Genomic DNA, 19,895 nt, shown 5'->3' with positions numbered 1-19,895 from the left:
GTAAGTATTGGTGCTATCAACCTGCACTCCACAGATTGCCTGCAAGCAGAGCCCTGGAATTTCAGAAACCCTAGCTTCCCAAGATACGGAAGCAGCAGGCTCTGTCAGCAAGAGCTGAGGGTTGTACGGAACACAAAAGTAACCCATGCCAGTCCTCTCCTCACAGGCAAGTCTGTTGGCTGGCCTCCCAACGGTAAGGCCAGGTGCATTCCCATGCTGGGTAAGTGCAACCTCTGGGTTCAGGTCTGGGGGAGACTCTAGCACCCTCCAGTATCCCTTCAAGCAGTAGGGAACAGGGAGGAGTCTTTCATGTGACCCAAACTGGAAAGAGATGAGTATCCCAGCTCCAGGCTTTGTTTAGGGAGGGAGGGAAGAAGAACCACAGAGTTCGTTGGGCCTTGGACAAGATGCTGCCACAGCTCAGAGCAGCCAAGCATGAGATGGCATAGGCCATTCCCCTACCTCAGTTGGACCCTTACATCCTCTGATGTTCCAGTGAGACTGGGGGAAGGGCTTGGCCATATGCTGCAACCTCTTCTTGAGCTGAGTCCTTTAGGGGCTGCTCAGGGGGTTTCCTGCTGGCTGGAGGCTGTGCCATGCTTAGATTCCCAGTAATCAGGTTGCCATTCTCAAGCTCTTACCTAAATCTCTGAGCTGCTAAATCTCTGAGCTGTGTCTGTCTTCCACTCAGCATTTGCCAATCTCCTTCCCAAGGCCAGGGGTAGGAACTGGGTCTGGAGTCTGGAATCTGGGCAATAGTTACTAGCTGGTAACCTTGTCCACTCTACTTTACCTTGTAGGGCCCAGATTTGCTCATCTATGGGAGTGGACAATCATTCCCATATGGTCATTTTAAGGATTAAGTGACATGTGAGAACAAAAGACACATAAAGCCTGAGGGAAAATCTGTTTCTTCTTGAAATGAAACCCCTGAGGGTCAGAACTTGCCTGGATTAGATGGGGCAAGTACTTGATCCAGGACCCTTGAAAGAGCCCCAAGTTTAGCTTCCCTTCCCCTAGGGCACAGACTTTCCCTGTTCCTTCCCAATCAGTCCCAATCCCAAAGATGCCCACTTGACTCTCTCAATCATATCGTGGGCCAGCAGAGGCTCCAGATGCCCTACCTGGGGAGCAGGTCCTGCCTGGACCCTGTGAGAAAAGCTTGGAATTCAGGTCTCTTCTTAGAGCTTCAGATAACCATGTACAGAGAGAAGTAAAACTGAAATATGGGCCTGAAGAGTCCATCTAGATGGGTAGCTCTTTCTTTCTTTCTTTTAAAATTATTTTTAATTGGATAATTGTTTGACAATGTTGTGTTGCTTTCTTCTGTACATCAGTGTGAATCAGCTATAAGTATACATATATCCCCTCCCTCTTGAGCCTCCCTCCCACCCACCCCCATGGGCAGCAAGAGCTCACGGCAGGGGAAGAGGAGGACTGGGGCTTTCAGGATACACACAGATTCAGGGACTGTGTGGCCCCAAACCCTCCCAAAAAGCTGCAAGGGGATTGGAAGCATCATCCTACAAGGGGCCTCATCTCTGTCCCAGAGCACACGTGGCCTTGACGGAGTGATGGAACAATATAAGATGCTTATTCCCACTAGTATTGTTTTTGTTGGAGTTTTTTCCATGGTTGGTTTCTGGAAAATCCAAGACTATTAGAATTAATGAGGTATAACAATCCATATACAAAACCCACTAGCAATACTCAATTAAAGATATAACAGGGGGACATCAGGGAAGATAGTGGCATAGAAAGTACCAGGACTCCATCTCCAGCCATATGACAGTAAAGCTGACATAGTCTGTCTAATGTAATTATTGTCACACTCTGGAGTCTATTTAAAGGCTTGAAACTCCAAGAGGAAGACTTAAACAGTGAGTCTTAATTAATTTTGGTCAGTTTCAGGTCTGAATATGCTAACAATATCCTCTACCCTTCAGCCTCATGGCAGGCAGTCATGCCATGGGGAGCAGTTTGTCCGTGGTTTACGGGAGCCAGGGTGGGCAACAAAGCCCTTGTTCTCCAAATACTGGGGACCTGAACTTTTATGCTTCTTGCTTCTGATCATGGAGGCACAGACACAGAAGCAAGCCAACATAAACAACCCCCACTAGCTGAATAGGCTTCAGGGAATATAAAGAGCCAGAGCCTGGTTACCCCTCCCTTCTTTTTCCTCGTATTCCCCTTTTGGGAGCCAGACATTCAAGGATTAGGACTTTTTATTTGTTGCTTAACAAAAGTAGCCACATGTAGGGGAGAATTTTTAAAGTTACTGTACATGCCTGTAGAAAAGTGCAGGTTCAAAAAGACCCAAAATTTTAGATCTTAATCTTATACATTAGGCTGATCCCAGCACAAAGGCACTGTGAAGAAATTAAAAAAAAAAAAAAAACAGGAAACCCTGGGGAAATCTGATTTCCATATTTCAGTTACTACACTGTAAGACTCAAACATCCAGTTTTTAACAACAAATAAAAAATCTTAAGGTATACAAAGAAATGGACCATTGGAAGGAGAAAAAAATATCAACACAAACCATCCCTGAGAAAGACCAGATGATAGACTTATTAGACAAAGATGAGGTGACCAGTTAAGAAAACTATGCAGAAACAAAATAGAAATATCCAAAAAGAGATGGAAAACATAAAAAAGAACCAAAAGAAATTTTGGAGCAGAAAAGTACAGTACCTGAAATAAAAAGTTCACTAGATACATTCCAAAGCAGATTTGAGCAGATAGAAAAATCAGTGTACTTGAAGATAGGATGATTGAGATTACTGAGTCTTAAGAACTAAAGGAAAAATACTGAAGAAAAGTGAACAGAGCTGAAGGAGCCTGAGGAACACAAATAAGCAAACATACACATTGTGAGACTCCCAGAAAGAAAGAGAAAGAGAGATAAAGGAGCATAGAGATTATTTGAAGAAATGATGGTTGAAAACTCCCCAAATTTGATGAAAAACATGAATATAAATGTTCAATAAGGTCAATAAACTCCAAGTAACATACACTCAAAGAGACACACGATGAGACATCTTGTAACCAAATAGTGAAAGATAAGATAAACAGAATATGGAAAGCAATGAGAGAAGCAAATTGCCGCATACAAGAGACCCTCAATAAGATCATTTTCAGATTTCTCATCAGAAACCTTGAAGGCCAGAAAGCGGTGGGTGGATACAGTCCCAGTTCTGATGGTAAAAACATTGTCAACCAAGAATTCAATATATACCAAAACTATCCATCAGAACTAGAAAAAGAAGAGCAACCTAAACCCAAATCTAGCAGAATCAAGGAGTTTATGAAGATCAGAGGCGAAATAAATAAAATATGGAATAGAAAACAATTATAGAAAATCAATGAAACCTAAGGTTGTCTCTTCAAAAAGATTAACAGAAATGGCAAGCATTTAACTAGGTTGACAATAAAAAAGGAAATTACTCAACTACTAAAGTTAGAAGTGAAAGTGGGGACATTACTTCCAATTCTACAGAAATAAAATAGGTATGTTAGAAAGTACTGTAAACAAGTGTATGAGAGCAAATCGGACAACCTCAATGAAATGTACAAATTCCTAGAAACACAAAACCTACCAAGATTGAATCACAAAGAAAATTTAATAAACCTATAATTAGTAACGGGATTGAATCAGTAATCAGAATCCTCCTGACAAAGAAAAACCCTGAAGCTGATGGTTTCACTGATGATTTCTACCAAACATTTAAAGAAGAATTAACACCAGTCCTTCTCAAACTTTTCTTAAAAAGAGAACACTTTCTCTTTCTATGAAAGCAGCATTGTTCTGATGTGAAAGTGAGACGAAGACACTGCAAAAAAAGAAAACTTTAGACCAATACTTCTCATGAACATTGAGGCAAAAATCCTCTACAACATACTAGCAAATTGAATTCAGCAACATATTAGATGGACCAAATGGGATTTATTCTTAGAATTAAAAGATGACTCAACATATTAAAATCAATTAATGTAATACATTGCATTAAGAGAAAGAAGGGGAAAAAATCATTTCGATTGATGCAGAAAAATAAGTTGACAAAACCCAGTATCCTTTAATGATAAAAACACTCAGCAAACTAGGAATAGAAGGAAAGTACCTCTACGTGATAAAAGCAATTCATGAAAAGCCCATAGTTGACATTATACTCACTGACAGGAACAAGACAAGGATACCAATTTCTGCCAGTTCTTTTCAACATGCTGTTGTTGGTGTTCGGTGACAAAATCAGGTCCAACTTTTTGGGACCCCATGGACTGAGGAACACCAGGCTTCTCTGTCCTTCACTATCTCCAGGAGTTTGCTCAACCTCACGGCCATTGAGTTGAAGTCATCCAACCATCTCATCCTCTGTTTTTCCCTTCTCCAATTGTCCTCAATCTTTCCCAGGATCAGGGTTTTTTCCAGTGAGTCAGTTCTTTGCATCAGGTGGCCAAAGTATTGGCGCTTCAGCTTCAACATGAGTCCTTCCAAAGAATATTCAGGGTTGATTTCCTTTAGGGTTGACTGGTTTGATCTCCTTGCAGGCCAAGGAACTCTCAAGAGTCTTCTCCAGCACCACAGTTCGAAAGCAAGACTTCTTTGGTGCTCAACCTTCTTTATGGTCCAACTCTTACATCCATACGTGACTACTGGAAAAACCATTGCTTTAATTATATTCAACATAGCTTTAACTCTATTCAACATAGTGCAAGAATTTCTAGCCAGAGCAAGAAAAAGAAATAAAATGCAACTAAATTAGAAAGAAAGAAGTAAAATTAGCTGTTTGCAAATGAATGACCTTATATGTAGAAAACCCTAAAGATTACACACCAAAAAAAAAAAAAAAACCTGTTAGAACTAATTAACAAATTCAGCAAAGTAATGTGATACAGAGTCAACCCCAGAGAATTAGTTGTGTATCTATACACTAACAATGAACAATCCAAAAAGGAAATTAAGAGAAAAGCTCCATTTACAATAGCATCAAAAAGAATAAGTTCAGAAACTTACATTTAGAAATCAAATCAGTTTAGCCCAGGAGGCAAAACACTTATACCCTGAAACCACAAAACTTTACTAAAGAAATGACACCAACAAATGGAGACAACCTATTTCATGGATTGGAAGACTTAATGTTGTTAAAATGTTAACACTATCCAAAGTAATCTGCAGATTTAATGCAACCTGTATCAAAATTACAATTGTGTTTTTTGCAGAAATAGAAAGCTATCTAAAATCTGGCATCTTAAAGAACCCTAAATAGCCAAACAATCTTGAAATAGAAAAACGAAGTTGTAGTAGTTGTACCTCCTGATTTCAAAATTTACTACAGAGTAATCAAAACAGTATGGTATTGTTGTAAAGACAAACACATAAACCAATGGAATAGAATAGATAGCCCAGAAATAAATGACAGTGTATAGTCAAACTGTTTTTGACAAGAATGCCAAGACCATTCAATGGGCAAAGAACAATCCTTTCCCAAATGATGCTGGGAAAACTGGATATCCACATGACAAATAATAAAGTTGGACCCTTTTCTAACAACATGTACAAAAATTGATGGAAAATGAATAAAAGACCTAAACATAAGAGCTGAAACTATAGAACTCTTAGAAGAAAACACTCGGGAAAAACTTCATGAGTTTGCATTTGGCAATGATTTCTTATGTATGACATCAAAGGCACAGGCAACAAAAGAGAAAACTAGATGAACTGGACTTCACCCAAATGAAAAACTGTGGTGCATCAAAGAACACTAAGAGAAAAATATTTGTAAAACACAAAACTAATGAGGTATTAATATCTGGAATATATAAAGAACTCTTCAAACTCAACAACAGCAAAAAAAGCTTAATACAAAAATTAGCCAAGAACTTGGACATTTCTCCAAGGGAGATGTATATGAATGGCCAATAGGCACATGAGAAGGTGTTCGACATCACTGATCATTAGGGAAATAATCAAAACCATGATAAGATGGCATTTCATACCCTAATGGTGGCTACCATCAAAAATAAAGAAAATTGATATTAGCATGGATGTGGAGAAATTGGAACCCTTCTATTTTACATTGCTGGTAGGAATGTAACATGGATAGCTGCTGTGGAAACCAGAGTGACAAAGGGGGAAGCCACCCAAATATCCACTGATGGATGAGAGTCAGGGTGACGGTGAGAGTCGGGGTGAGGGTGAGGTTGATGGTGAGAGTGAGGGTAATAAAGAAAATATAGTACAAATATACAGTGGAATGCATTACAAACATCCAGCCATAAAAAGAAAGGAAATTCTGACACATGCTACAACATGAATGAACCTTGAAGACCTCGCGCTCAGGGAAATAAGTCAGTCCCAATAGGACAAATACTGCTGGGTAGCGTTGGTGGTACAGTGGGGAGCACAGCTGCCTTCCAGAAAGACAAATACTATACGATTCCATTTATACAGGTAGCTGGAGTAGTCAGCTTCTTAGAGAAGAAAGGAGAACGGTGATGACCAAGGCCTGAGGGGAGTGGAGAACGGGGAGTTGCTGCTTCATGGACATAGAGGTTTATTTGGAGAAGACGGAAATTTTCTAGAAATGGAAAGTGGTGATGATTGAGCAACTAAATGGTTAATGCCACTGAAGTGTACACTTCAGAATAATTAATTGGAAAAAAAAAAGGACCCGCCTGCCAGTGCAGGAGACAGAAGAGACATGTGTTTGATCCACTGGTTGGGAAGACCCCCTGGAGTGGGGCATGGCAGCCCACTCCAGTATTCTTGCCCATAGAATCCCATGGACAGAGGAGTCTGGTGGGCTGCAGTTGGGGTTGCAAAGAGTCAGACATGACTGAAGCGACTTAGCACCCATTCACACCAGTGACACCACTGGACCCGGACTTTTCTTCTGGGACGTTTTTTGATTACTACATTGTAGAGAAAAAGGAAGTAGATTAGTGGTTTGATGACCAACAGCTTGTGGCTGATTGCCTAGCAACTGCTAAGGGCATGAGGGTTTCTCTTCTGAGAGTGACAAAAGTGTTCTAAAATTAGCTTGTGGTGAGGGTTGGACAACAGTGTGAATATACTAAAAACACTGAATTGTTCACTGAGTGAGTGGACTCTGGTATGTGAATTATACTTTAGGAAAATTGTTTAAAAAAAAAAAAGAACAGTTAAAGTGGTAAAGTTTACATTAAGCAAATAAATAACTATATGCTTAACAATTTTTGAGAAAGATATAATGGAAGAAAGGGAAGAAAGATTGGAATTCAAACATGTAAATGTGTGAATGTCTACTACACAAAGGCAGAAGTGACTCTGACTTGAAGTTGTGACCTACCGCAAGGGCAATCCCCAGCAGCTACTGATCGCTGGTTCCAGGAGCACCGGCCACAAAGCTGGACGAGCAGGGTAGAGGGCCTTAGGCCACAGCCAGCTTGGACAAGCTGGTGAAGCACAGGAGTACTGCTGACAAGGCTCTCTGGCACAGACCTCCATTAGCATTTGCAATCACTGCTCACACTGTGTCCTAGGCCCTTGCAGGTGGTGAGTGCCCGTGGGGAGGACTGACCCCGGTGGTCCTTTCTTCTCCATGCCCGGTACTGTGCTGAGTGCTTTGTGTACTACTCTGGCCAGCTCCTCTCCATCAACGCAAGAGAGAGTCTCCTCCTGTTCTCAGGGCACAAAGGCACTTTTCAGGGTCACTTTTAGGAGTGTCCTCTCCCTCTGTCCCCTTGGTCAGGCCACACCCAGTGCCCACTCAGGAAAGGATGCTTGAAAGAGCATCTCTTCTCCTGTCCCCTGGACATGCACTGGCCAGCTGCACACATTTCTTCCACGGATTCTTCAGAGTTCCATTTATGGCAGCCTTTTTATGCCAACAACCAGTGCTGGGGGTGGGAGCAGCAGAATGGGTCTTGTAGACTGGCCACCCAGGAGCCAGAGATGTCATTGTAATTGGGATTTGGAACAGGTTACAGGGAGAAGATCCCAGGTGTCTGGCAGGAGAAAGCAAACCTTGCTGGCCTCAAAAGGGTTCTATTAATATCTAGTGGAACTGGGCTCCAGTTTCGGGCTTTGCATGAGGGGCAGAGTGGCACCCACCCCAGAGCTGACCAGCATACCCCATTGAGCACTGGCAGTCCCCGTATGTCCACATGTGCAGCCGCTTGCCCACTGAGGGACAGGAGACAATTTGGTGAAATGTTTAGTTTCATCAGCTGAAAACCGGACACTTACAACTTTGCTGGAAAGGTGAAATAAAGCTGGGGCTGCCCAGGCTGCTGTCTCCACTGGTTCCCACACCCCCATTCCCTGTACCCCCATACCGTGTGCCCATAGGACAGCCCTCTGTGGGGCTCCTTCTGGTACCTAACCTCAGCTTGGACTCTCTAAGTCCTTCTGTCTCTACTTTCAGGGCCAGGTCACCCAGAGGACAGAAGAAGTCAGAAACAGGCTGGGGCCAGGGTCTGCCATGGGGGTGTCCGGGGTAAGGTGAGCAGGGTGATGGGGAGATGAATCCCTGGAAGGCCCCTGGAGTGAGCCTGCAGGACTCCACAGTTAAGACTGTGGGGACAACTTGAATGTCACATGGGGGATGGTTAATCAGTCACAGGCTTGGCCAGGACTTGTTGCCACATCTGCCCCAAAGACTTCATTCAGGAAGACTGGTTAACAGGGATATATGTAGAGCCTGAGAGAGGAAGCACTGTCCACTGCACTCTCATGGATGGGCCCCTGCTGCAGGCCGGGCCCTTGACCTAGTACTGGATCAGAAGACATGCCCATTCTGGCCCCACCTGAAGGAGGTCTGGCTGGAGACTTTTCTTTGCACCGGGTGCTGGCTGCACCCCAAGCACTCTGCAGTGCTGACAAGGAGAGGCTTCTGATGTCCACCAGAAGTCAGGCCCAGCCTGGATGGGGTCATTGCAGGGAAGCTTTCAGCCATGTCCAGAGGGAATGGAGGATTGAAGATAATGGGAAAGCCTTCCTGCAGGAGCAGACACCTGGACAGGTCAGTGGGTTCTCATCGCAAAGACCTGGAAGGCCAAGCTGTGGAGGCTGCACCTGAGAGAAGCTCAAACACAGTCATGTTACGGAGCAGTCTACAGAGCAGCTTCAGGCACAGCAGGATCCAGGCCTCAGCCACTGAACTCAGGGACGTGCTTTCCTGGCTCCTGGAGGGACAAGATGGTCCCAACAGTGCCATTGCATCAGCTCAGGGACCTAGGGGAGAGAGCTTTCAAGGGCCACACAAGTTCTAGGATTGCATCTGGACCCTCTAGTTAGGATCAGGTCGACCTCTGATTCATTCTTGTGGCCAACAGCACGGCAAATATGCTGACTGTCTAAGCCTGGTCAAAACCAACCTTCACTGTAAGACTCGACACTGGAAGCAGTCAATCCCTAAATGGCCAGGACTGACAATGAAACAGAGATGCCTCCTGGGGGATGCAGTGGCCCGGGGGGCTGCCATCCCTGGCAGACCTCCCAGGAAGTTATCACTGGGCTCGAGTGGGCACAGAAGTGCCTGTGGGAGGCAGGGCCTGCCCAGCCAGGGATCCTGGGGGACCAGCAGATCCAACTGCCACCTTGCCGTTGCAGGTGGGCATGCCCCAGACACTCAGCGCATCAGACATGGTCACCCCAGGCAGGCTCGGCCCACCCCCCACTGAGCCCACGGATGGCGAGCAGGCTGGGCAGCCCCTCCTGGGTGGAGCTCCGTCCTCAGCCTCCCTGGACACCCTGATCCAGCACCTGGTGCCCACCGCCGACTACTACCCTGAGGTGGGTGATCCACCCAGTGGGGAGGAGGGGTAGTAAAATGGGCTCTGTTCTACCATGCCCGGGGGAGACAGCAGAGCTGGGGCTGGCTGGGCCTGGGGGTGCAGGGGCTAGGAGGCACATCCTCCCGGGCCATGTGAGCATGTGCTGCCTGTCTCCTGTGTCCCCCAGAAAGCCTACATCTTCACCTTCCTGCTGAGCTCTCGCCTCTTCATCGAGCCTCAGGAGCTCCTGGCCCGGGTCTGCCACTTGTGCATTGAGCAGCAGCAGCTGGACAAGCCAGTGCTGGACAAGGTGAGAGGCGGGGCAGGGGAGCGGGCCCCCGAGCGTGCTGCCCTCCCCTGACGTGCTCTTGTGAATCAATATCTTGGATAGGCAGAGACTGCCCCTATTCACCTGCCAGGGGTTTCTGACTTGTCTGAAGCCCAGAGCCAGAAGGGGGCAAAGTCAGAATCTTTAACCCCAATGCTGTTTTCCAGGGTCTTATGGGAGCCCCCAGGCTCACACAGCCCAGACCTGGGCCCCCAGAGGATCACGAGGAGAGCCCCATCTGTGGCCGGGGGTGGCCCTGCAGTGCCTGCTGCGCTGCCTGCCCCCTGCATCTTCTGTTCCATCCTTTCTTCTGCGGGTCCGCTGATGGCTCCGCCTTCCCTCAGCGCCCCACTTCCTTTCCTCCATCCCTCGCTGTATCCCATGGGCTGCGACTGTCTATTTATACATGAGTCAGTAGGGACCCACTGTCCAGTGACAGAAACCTGATTTCAACTGACCTAAGGCCAAGGGACTTCACTGGCTCACATAACTGCAGTCTCGAGCTACTGCTGGCTCCAGGGGCTCAAACATCAAGTGGACTTTCTCCCTAACACCCCTTGCTTTGTTTTCCTCTGGGCCAGCCTCTCTCTTGCTAAGGCACATTCTCTGCCTGGTGACAGGTGGCCTCCGCAGGTCCAGGGTCCTGGTCTACCCTTCCCAATCCTATGGAAAGAGGATTCCAATAAAGATCGTGATCTCGTTGGCTTAGCCTAATTAGGCAGCATGCCCCTCTGTGGGCCAATGCCATGCCCTGACTGGCCAGCACTGGTCTGGGGTGTTCCTGAGGCCCTGGGGTAGGGCCAGCTGGAAATGAGGGAGAGGGGTCCCCCACAGCAAACTGAGATGCTGGCAGCAGAGAAAGGGGGATAGGAGGGCTGGCGGTTATGCGTGGGAGATGACCCCCATTCCAAACACGGGTCCACCCCCTCCGCTCTCCGTGGTCAGCCCCCATGCCCCGTCTGTCTCCTGGGACAGAGGAAGGAGAGGCCAACCTCCCCCCAGCCATCGCTGCTGCCCTCGGGCAGCCCACGCACACAGGGAGTGGCTGAGGCAGGGCTGCTGTGACCCCCCACCTCCCAAGCAGCCCTCACCAAATGCAGACGACCCTTGGCTTGCCTTGCAGGCCCGGGTCCGGAAGTTTGGCCCCAAACTGCTCCAGTTGTTGGCTGAATGGACAGAGACATTTCCGCAGGACTTCCAGGAGGAGTCAGCCATCGGTCACCTGAAGGACGTGGTGGGCCGCATCGCCCCCTGTGACGAGGTGGGCAAGCCAGGCCAGAGTCGTTTCAACCTGTCCCCACCCTCACACCTGGGACCTGAGCCTGTTCCCAGGCTGGCCTCTGGGCCCGCATCTCCACACCCACACCCTGGGCCCCTCTGAAATCAGCCCCTTCCTGCCCCATCAGAGAATCGGGCACTGGCAGAGCTGGCAGGGAAATCAGGCCTCCAGATCTGGACCTGGGCTCTTGAGCTCTCTCCCATCCTGGTCTCATCAGATGGCAAGCAAAGGGCTCTTATAGCTGCCTGGTCAGGTCAGTGACCCAGCAGCCTGGCATGGCAGAAACCTCTTCCCCAGTAGCTTGGGAGGCAGCCTGTGTACTGGGCATCAGGTGCCTCTGCACCCCACACCGTGCCCCAGCTCCATTACTCTGGGGAAGGCACTTAAAGGTGAAAGAGGAACAACACTCCCTACCTCCCAGGATTGGGGTGAGAACACTGAGGGGGGAGTGCTTGTCGCTTGTATTGGGAGGAAACCAAATGTGGCAAGTTGTTAGCCCCACAGTGGGTCTGAACCCAGAGCCAGCAAGAGCCAAAGGAAAACTTCTAAGGCAGGCTGAGCAACAGGAAGCTGCAAAGTCCAAGGCCTAATGAGGCTCAGAAAGGGAGGCCCTGCCCTGGGGTTGATTCAGAAACAGAGCAGGCGAGTTAGTTGTTCTGACAGCTTGATGAGCTGAAGGTCATCTCCTCCTCTGCATCCCTTGATCCATCTGGGGATTGATTATGACACTTGGCTTAGGTGCAGCAGGAAACAGGTTCAGGGAAGTCTCCAGGACTGGAAGGATTAGGAGAAGGAAGCAGGAAGGGGAAATGCTGACTGGTTTGCTACATAGTTGGCTACTTTGATGGGTGAGTGGAGGCAGGAAGAGAGTTGTTTGGGCGGTTGGGTAGGCAGGGAGATTAATAGGATAAGTGGCTGTGGAAGACTGATGGAAAGACGTGAAGGCGAAAGGCAGAAATGTTAACTGGTGCGTGGGTCGATGGGTGGACAGATGGATGGGAGGGTGGGTGAATGGGGGGTGGGTGAATGGGAGGGTGGGTGAATGGGGGGTGGGTGAATGGGAGGGTGGGTGAATGGGGGGTGGGTGAATGGGGGGTGGGTGAATGGGGGGAGGGTGAATGGGGGGTGGGTGGCTGGGTGAGAACACGGATGGGAAGGGGGGTGGGGGGTGGAGGGATGAGGACAAGTGTTGGAATGCAGGGAGGAAGGGTAGATAAATGAGTTGGTGGCTCTGTGGGTGACGTTATAAAAGGGGAGGTGGGCATCACAGATGGATGGAAAATAGATGGGTACAGAGATGGTAAATGGATGGATGGATGGATGGAGTAGAGGGTTTGTAGGGGGGTGAGAGCCCAGTCCTCTGCTTTATCTCCACCCCCTGACAGTAGGCCTTCAAGCAGTGTAAAGTCTAAGCCGTTGACAAAATGGATTATCTGCCCTTGTCAGGCCTGCCTCTGCCATTGGCAGAGCCATTTCAGAGGCAGACCCTGCCATTCTGGCCACAGGGGGTTGGGACAGGTGTAAGTCCTGGGCTTGTTTCTTAGAGAAGCAGGGCCTCCTCACTACACCCTCAAGAATCTGCTGGGAAATCTTTTCTAACCACTGAGTGGATGAAAATAAGACACAGCCGAGACCTATGAATGGGCTGTCAAAAGCAGTCATCCACCGGGTGTGGATTTTCAAGAGCTGAAGTAACTCATTTAGGGAATTTTTCATCCCTTCCCGTGGAATCCAGTTAGGTATGCTAAGTGATGTAAACCAGAGCCGAGATTCCCTAGTCCCCTTGCCACCCAGCCAGGCATAGGCAAGGGATGCCCCATCCGTCTTTGTGAGTCCCACATCACCCCTCTCCAGAAAGCGCTTACTCCCAGGGGATGTGCGGTAGACGTTGCTTCCCTTTTCTGATGCTTCGGGCAGCCTGCAGGCTGCTCCCTTCCCAGCACAGGCACAGTCTCAGCTGAGAAAGGAGTTGGTAAGCTCTGAACCAAACTGGTAAGTCAGGACCCATGGGACTCAGAACCTGAAGTCAGGGTCAGACCTTCTGAGCCTACAGCTGTGTGACTTTGGGCAAGGTGCTTCCCCTCTCCAAATTTCAATCTCCTCATCAGTCAAATGGAGATTATAACTACTCCCACCACACAAGTCTGAGGCAGAGTCCCTGCAGTCACCTGTGCTTGCATTTCAGCACTTGGTAAACGTAAGCTATGATGAGGAACAAATTCTTTCCAAAACTCAGGCACATGGGGATTATTTTTAACTTTTATGAAACTTCGTTATGGAACTTTTCACACATATACAAATATAGATAGTAGTAACGATGAAGTCCTGTGTGCTTATCGCCTAGATTCATTCAGTTCAGTTCGCTCGGTCGTGTCCAACGCTTTGCGACCCCATGAATCGCAGCACGCCAGGCCTCCCTGTCCATCACCAACTCCCGGAGTTCACTCAAACTCATGTCCATCGAGTCGGTGATGCCATCCAGCCATCTCATTCTCTGTCGTCCCCGTCTCCTCCCACCCCCAATCCCTCCCAGCATCAGAGTCTTTTCCAGTGAGTCAACTCGTCGCATGAGGTGGCCAAAGTACTGGAGTTTCAACTTTAGCATCAGTTCTATTTGGCCAAACTCGTTTCTTCTCTCCTTTCACACACTTCCCCCTCCCTCCAAATGTTTTTTTTTTTTAATTACAGACATTATATATTTTGCTCCAAAAGCATTTCGGAATCATCTTGTAAAAGATTTCTTACACAGAGATGACAGGATCAAATGATATGAAGTGTAGCGCACAGAACAGTGGGGAAAGCACGAGTGTTTTCAGAACGTGTGTGTCTTGGGGCAGTTACCTAACCCCTCTGGGCCCGGAATTATCTTCTGTAACAGGGACAATGATAATCCCTCCCTCGCAGGATGGTGAGGAAAACCGCACTGTTCAGGAATATGAAGGAGGCCAGTGGGGAGCGGGCTCTCCTGTCAAAGTGGCTGTGAAAACTGACACGTTTCTCTTTCTGCCTGACTCCCTGCTGTCTCCTGGAGGCCTCGCGTTCTCCCTGTGCTGCCCACCACCTCTCAGTAGCCGGGGACAAGGGGCTGGAGGGGCTCTGAGGAGGCCCTGTCCATGCCTGTGGAGTCTGAGCTGCTCCGGCCTCAGGCCCCCCTCTGCTGGGCAGGAGACCCTGCCTTAGACGGTGGCTCCCGTGCCCTGCCTAGAGGTTGGGCTCAGCCGTTTCACCTCAAGAAGCCCAGCAGTGTCACCTTTTGGTGATGCCGAAGCTGAAAGAGACTGGGGGGCCCCAAGGAGGCCTAGAGGGTCAGAGACCTGCTGAGAGAGACAGGGCAGGGAAGAGCAGTGCCCTGGCCACACGCACTGGGTCCCTCAGGAGACTGGCTGTCTGCTGGCTCCCCGGGGGCAGGGGTGGCGGCCCGCCCGCTTAGAGAACAAGCTGTCGATGGTGCAGAGCGCCTGCCTGTGCTGTTGGACATCGGCCACAGGCCCGCTCAGGAGGGAGCTTTCAGGAACTTTAGAAAACAAGGGTCTTTACTTGTCTGGATGGAAAGTGACCCTAAACACAAAACGCTGGGTCCAGGAGAACTTGGAAGTACTAGGAGAGCGCTGCCCCTCACCCAGGCCGCCCTGCGACGGCAACCTCCACGCTGACAGCCGGCTCTGCCCGCAGCGGGTGGCACTCTGACAACTGAGAACGACAGAGAACAGAGTCCGGCCCGTCCTCCCACTGGGGAGCTGAGGCGGCACGGCGGCCGGCGCTCCAGAGGGAGGCCCCGACAGCGACGAGGAGCACCTGGGCTCTCTCGGGGGTGGGTCCCCGGGCCTGCCTGCATTCACCAAGATCACGCAGCCTGCGTCCACAAGGTGTAGAGATCACTGAGCAAACGAGGCAAGGTCAAAGAGAAGGTCAAATCCCCTCCCCCCATTCAGATTCACCAAAAAAAAAAAAAAAAAACCAACAGAAAAGCTTGAGGTTAACACCACTAGAAAATTTTTAAATGAATTAGCACACAGTCAGTGGCAATTTGGAGTGGTTATTGGTTCTATAGAAACAAGCCCTGCTACATTGTTTGCATATTTTTAAAAATAGGGGCAGTGCGCGGTTCTATCAAACTATAGGCACAGACGCACTTCGTCCTTGACTTCAGTAGGATCTGCAGTCTGCCCTGGAGAGGCTGATTGACGGGAGGCAGGTGGAGGCCAGGTTTGTCCCATCCGCTAATGTGTGTGGGTCCCTCCTGTTCATTCTGGGCACCAGCAAAGACAGACCAGGTGTGACCTTCATGGAGCTGGTACTCCAGTGAGAGGCTTGGGCAAGGACTGTGAAGGAAGGGGACGGAGCTCGGAGGAAGAAGGCTACAGGTCCTGCCGTGGCTGCGGGACAGAAGAGACAGCAGCTCAGAGGGGTGGCGGTGGCCTGTGTCTGGAGCATGGAGATGGGGAGCAAGGGCTGCATGGCGGCCACTAAGCGCAGCCAGAGCTGACCTCAGGACCCCCGAGCCATGCCAGGCTTTTGTCTTTGCAGCAGTTTAGGAAAGGAGGGTGCGGTGGTTAGATGAGTGTTCGGAACAGAACGCTCTTGTGGCAGGGTGGAGTGGACAGAGGCTGGCGGGAATGCACGGGGCCCACCGAGGTGGCTGCGACTGCAGCCACCAGGGAAATGACTGTGGCCCACACCACATACACTGTGGTGGAAGACACAGAGACGTAAGCAGGCAAAATCAAGAGGGCTGCTGGTGGTCTGGAGCGGCCTGAGGGAGATGGTGGTTTGAGGATGGCTCCAAGCCAGGAGCCTGAGACAGGGAGCGGGCGGAGCAGGCAGCCCTGCGGAGGACAGCGTGACTTCTGATGGCATGTGTCTGGTCTGGGTAGCCCCTTGCCCCTGCGGCTCTGGAGATCAGAGGAGAACACTGTCCACACGCTGTCCACAGTAAACGACACGTTGGAGATGAGCCAGAAAACCCAGGAGTAAAGTATACAGGATGATCGAGACAGCAGGAGACGAGGCAGGAGGAACTCGGCATGCAGCCACAGGGCAGACCAGCGAGCCCGCAGACAGCCCAGGGCAGGAGAGCTGGGGAGCTGAGGCAGACGCTGCCTGAGAAACGACCACCTGGCTCTCATGACAGGAGGTCCTCGGTGACAGCGAGAGTCAGCCTGGTGATGAGAGTGCAGTCAGGTGGGGTGGTGGAAGGCTGAGTGGGAGATGCAGGAACTCGACATCCAGTGTAGCCCCTCCAGACTAAGTAGCAGAGACATGAGGGGCGGGTGGCGGTGTAGGGGCTCACTGCTGAGCGATGTGTGTCACTGGGGCTGACTCTGGCTGGACCTGACTCGCTGTCTTCCTGGCACTCAAATGAAAACCTGGGAGGCAGCATGTGTGGTCAGCATACTTTGGGATACAGCCCTGACAGCTCAGCTGGTAAAGAATCCGCCTGCAATGCCGGAGACCCCGGTTCAATCCCTGGGTTGGGAAGATCCCCTGGAGGAGAAGGGATAGGCTACCCACTCCAGTATTCTTGGGCTTCCCTTGTGGCTCAGCTGGTAAAGAATCTGCCTGCAATGTGGGAGACCTGGCTTCGACCCCTCAGTTGGGAAGATCCCCTGGAGGAGGGAACCACTCCAGTATTCTGGCCTGGAGAATTCCATGGACTATATAGTCCATGGGGTCACAAAGAGTCAGACACGACTGAGCAACTTTCACTTTCAAGCTGAGAGGCGGGTGTTCCTCCCACCAGCAACAAAGGGAAGTCAGACCTCAGGTCACCCACACACTGGCTACCTTCTCGGTCTGTCCCTCACGACTCTGGGAGTCAGGGTTTGCGTTCAGGATCCGGCTCCCTGTGTCCTGGGGGCTCTACCAAAGCTGTCTTGGTCACTCCACAGAGAAGCACTTTCACAGAGTGTGGGGACATCATCTCCATCTCCAGAGGTTCGGCACCAACAGTGGTCGTCCTCAGTGCTCCTCCGAGCCCCATCAGAGACTTAAGGAACTACTGAGGTCCCCAGACAAGCCCTGCACCCTGTTGCCCACCTGCAAAATGCCTCTGGGATCTACACACGATGAAGAACGTGCATTTTTCCTATCAGAAATTACCTGGCGGTGCTGACCAGTCACCACCTTCTCCTGAGGCATCTGGGACCAGGCCCCACTGGAAACCCCACCTGCCTGCCTGACACCTTTTTGCTGCCAAGAGTCCAGACCCCAGATGCCCACTGCTGCTCCCAGGCCAGCTCCTGGCTCGAGGGGGTTGAATCCACCTCTGGGGTGGCCATTTGCTGACAGATTGGGGGCCTGTTCTGTGGGTTATTGACAGCCCTTTGGGAAGGTGAGGACATCTTCCTCCATAAACCCAGCTAGTCTGATGTGCCTTCCTTGGAAATAGGGGTCTCTGAGGGGCAATAATTGGTTTCGCTGTGGGGTGGGAGGGTGGTCCCTGCACCAAGCCCAGGGCATCTGAGCTGCATGGCGAGGGGCCCTGTTGCTACAGTAAATGGTTATCAAGTGTCCACTGCATGCCCAGAGCTCTAACAGAGGTCAACTGAGATTCCCTGCTCTCACTGAGCTATCACTGCAGGGCAGTAAACAACTGCAGTCATCTCCTACATTGGTCCCACAAGGAAGTCATGTATGGTGAGCTGGAGAAGAGTGCCCAGGGCAGAGGATGGACAGCAAGGCTGGGCAAGGAAGGCCTCTCTAAGCTAGGCCCGGGAGACAGGAAGGGACACCTATTAAAGCCAAGCAAAAGGCTAGCATCCAGGGACGAGCCCGTCCCATGCCTCTCTTCTGCCACTCCCTGGCAGTGACCGCCCCACCTGGACAACTCGGGCAGCTCTGCACCCCAGTCATCCTCCCCGAGGTGTGTTCTACTCGGCTTCCACTGGCTATCCTGCAGCCTTTGCTGCAGCCAGCTTTGCCTGTGAGCCCCAACCCCAGCCTGTCCTGAGTTGGGTCCTGGTACAGTAGGTACACCTAGGAGTAGCCCATCCATGTCAGCTGGGAAGACTTCCTGTCTCAGACACTGCTATGCGGAGGCAGGTTTCCCGGCCTGAGCGCGTCTCTGCCCCACTCCAGGCGTACAGAAAGAGGATGCATCAGCTCCTGCAGGCTCTGCACCAGAAGCTGGCAGCTCTGGGCCAGGGGCCGGAAAGTCTGCTGGGCACCGACAGGCCAGTCTCCTACAGGACCAAGCCTCCAGCCTCCGTCCACAGGGAGCTCCTTGGCATCTGCAATGACCCCTACATGCTGGCTCAGCAGCTGACGCACGTGGAGCTGGTGAGCAGGCCTGTGCCACCCTCCACCCAGACCCGGAGCCTGGAAGGCTGAGTGTCGCCAGCCACCCCTCCCCCATCTGGTCCCACACCTAGTCTCAGCCTGACCCTGGGTCTGAGCCCATCCCTTCAGGGCCACCCCGGCATCTGTAGAGGGCCCTGACTCTGGAGCAGTCTCTCCCCACGCCTGGGGAGAGGAATAGAAGGGCTGCAGGTACCAACCTTGCCTAACTTTGACCTCTGGCCTGTCTGAGTCCAGGCCTCAGACAGAGGAACGAAGTTCAGATCCTGGCTCTGACACCACCGGACGTGTAATCAGCTCCACGGCTAGCACCTTCCCACCCAGGTCTCAGTTTTCCCCATCCATGACTCACACAGCCACTGCACCCACCCCAGCTTTCCAGAGAAGCACAAACAGCCTTTACGGTCAAGACTTATATTCACTGTCTCATTTCATCTTCCCACCACCTGGCCAGGTAGGTGTTGTTAGTATTCTCTTTTCACAAATGAAGCTAAAGCCCAGAGCTTTCGTTTAAGTGATTTGCCACAAGTCACACAGCAGGAGGAACAGAGCCAGGATTCGTTTCTGACCCAGACCCCGTGCTCTTATCCCCTAGGCTACCCTGGAGGGAGGTCATTGCGATGACCCAGTTTTGAGCCTGGTTTCCTAGGTATCTCCCCCCACAAGCACTCCCTATGGAGACGCTGCCCCTGCCCCCGTGAACAGCAGCAGTCCCTGGGCAGAGGAGGGAGGGGCTGGCAGCTTCAGGATGGCGCTGAGCGCTGTGACAGCCCGGAACAGGGCTGTGGAGCCCCCGTGAGAAGGGCGGCAGGCCCATGCCGGGCGCCCCGTGGACATCCCTTTCTCCTTTTCCTGACTCCTCTTCTCTCTCTGGTGCAGGAACAGCTGCGGCACATCGGACCTGAGGAGTTTGTCCAGGCTTTTGTGAACAAGGACCCTCTGGCCAGCACAAAGGTAGAAGGCCCATGGACGGACTGTCCAGGCAGGCCCCTACCCACGAGTCCCTCTGTGGGATTCCCAGAGCACCAGCTCAGCCAGCTCCAGAGGGGCCCGGAACAGAGTCCATGGCTTTGGAGGGGACGTGCTAATTCCACCCGTGCCCCTAGCCTAAGGCTGGCACATCCCAGCAGCCCTGAGTCCCAGGAAAGCCTGGGAGGGAGGGACGAGCCTGACAGGGTCAGCCACCCAGCAAGGGTCGGGGGCACTCCATGATCTAAAGCCCTGGGTGGGTCAGAG

At 50.8% G+C, this 19,895-nt stretch overlaps 1 protein-coding gene across 1 annotated transcript in view; it reads left to right on the top strand.

Annotated features, from left to right (window-relative positions):
- The first annotated feature begins 8,734 nt into the window (after nt 1-8,734).
- RASGEF1C (RasGEF domain family member 1C) overlaps nt 8,735-19,895 on the top strand; it is a 32,732-nt gene continuing 21,571 nt past the window's right edge. Inside the window, exons 1-6 of the mRNA XM_088838415.1 lie at nt 8,735-9,002; nt 9,593-9,775; nt 9,944-10,066; nt 11,208-11,345; nt 18,441-18,641; nt 19,539-19,613. Coding sequence (XP_088694541.1) covers nt 8,769-9,002; nt 9,593-9,775; nt 9,944-10,066; nt 11,208-11,345; nt 18,441-18,641; nt 19,539-19,613 — 954 coding nt within the window. The 5' untranslated portion in view covers nt 8,735-8,768. The remainder of the gene's footprint in view (nt 9,003-9,592; nt 9,776-9,943; nt 10,067-11,207; nt 11,346-18,440; nt 18,642-19,538; nt 19,614-19,895) is intronic.

The sequence above is a fragment of the Moschus berezovskii genome, chromosome 8, assembly GCF_049115385.1.
Source record: "Moschus berezovskii isolate FMDL1 chromosome 8, NW_MosBer_1.0, whole genome shotgun sequence".
Taxonomy (NCBI): domain Eukaryota; kingdom Metazoa; phylum Chordata; class Mammalia; order Artiodactyla; family Moschidae; genus Moschus; species Moschus berezovskii.
This window is presented reverse-complemented; position numbering and strand designations above follow the sequence as displayed.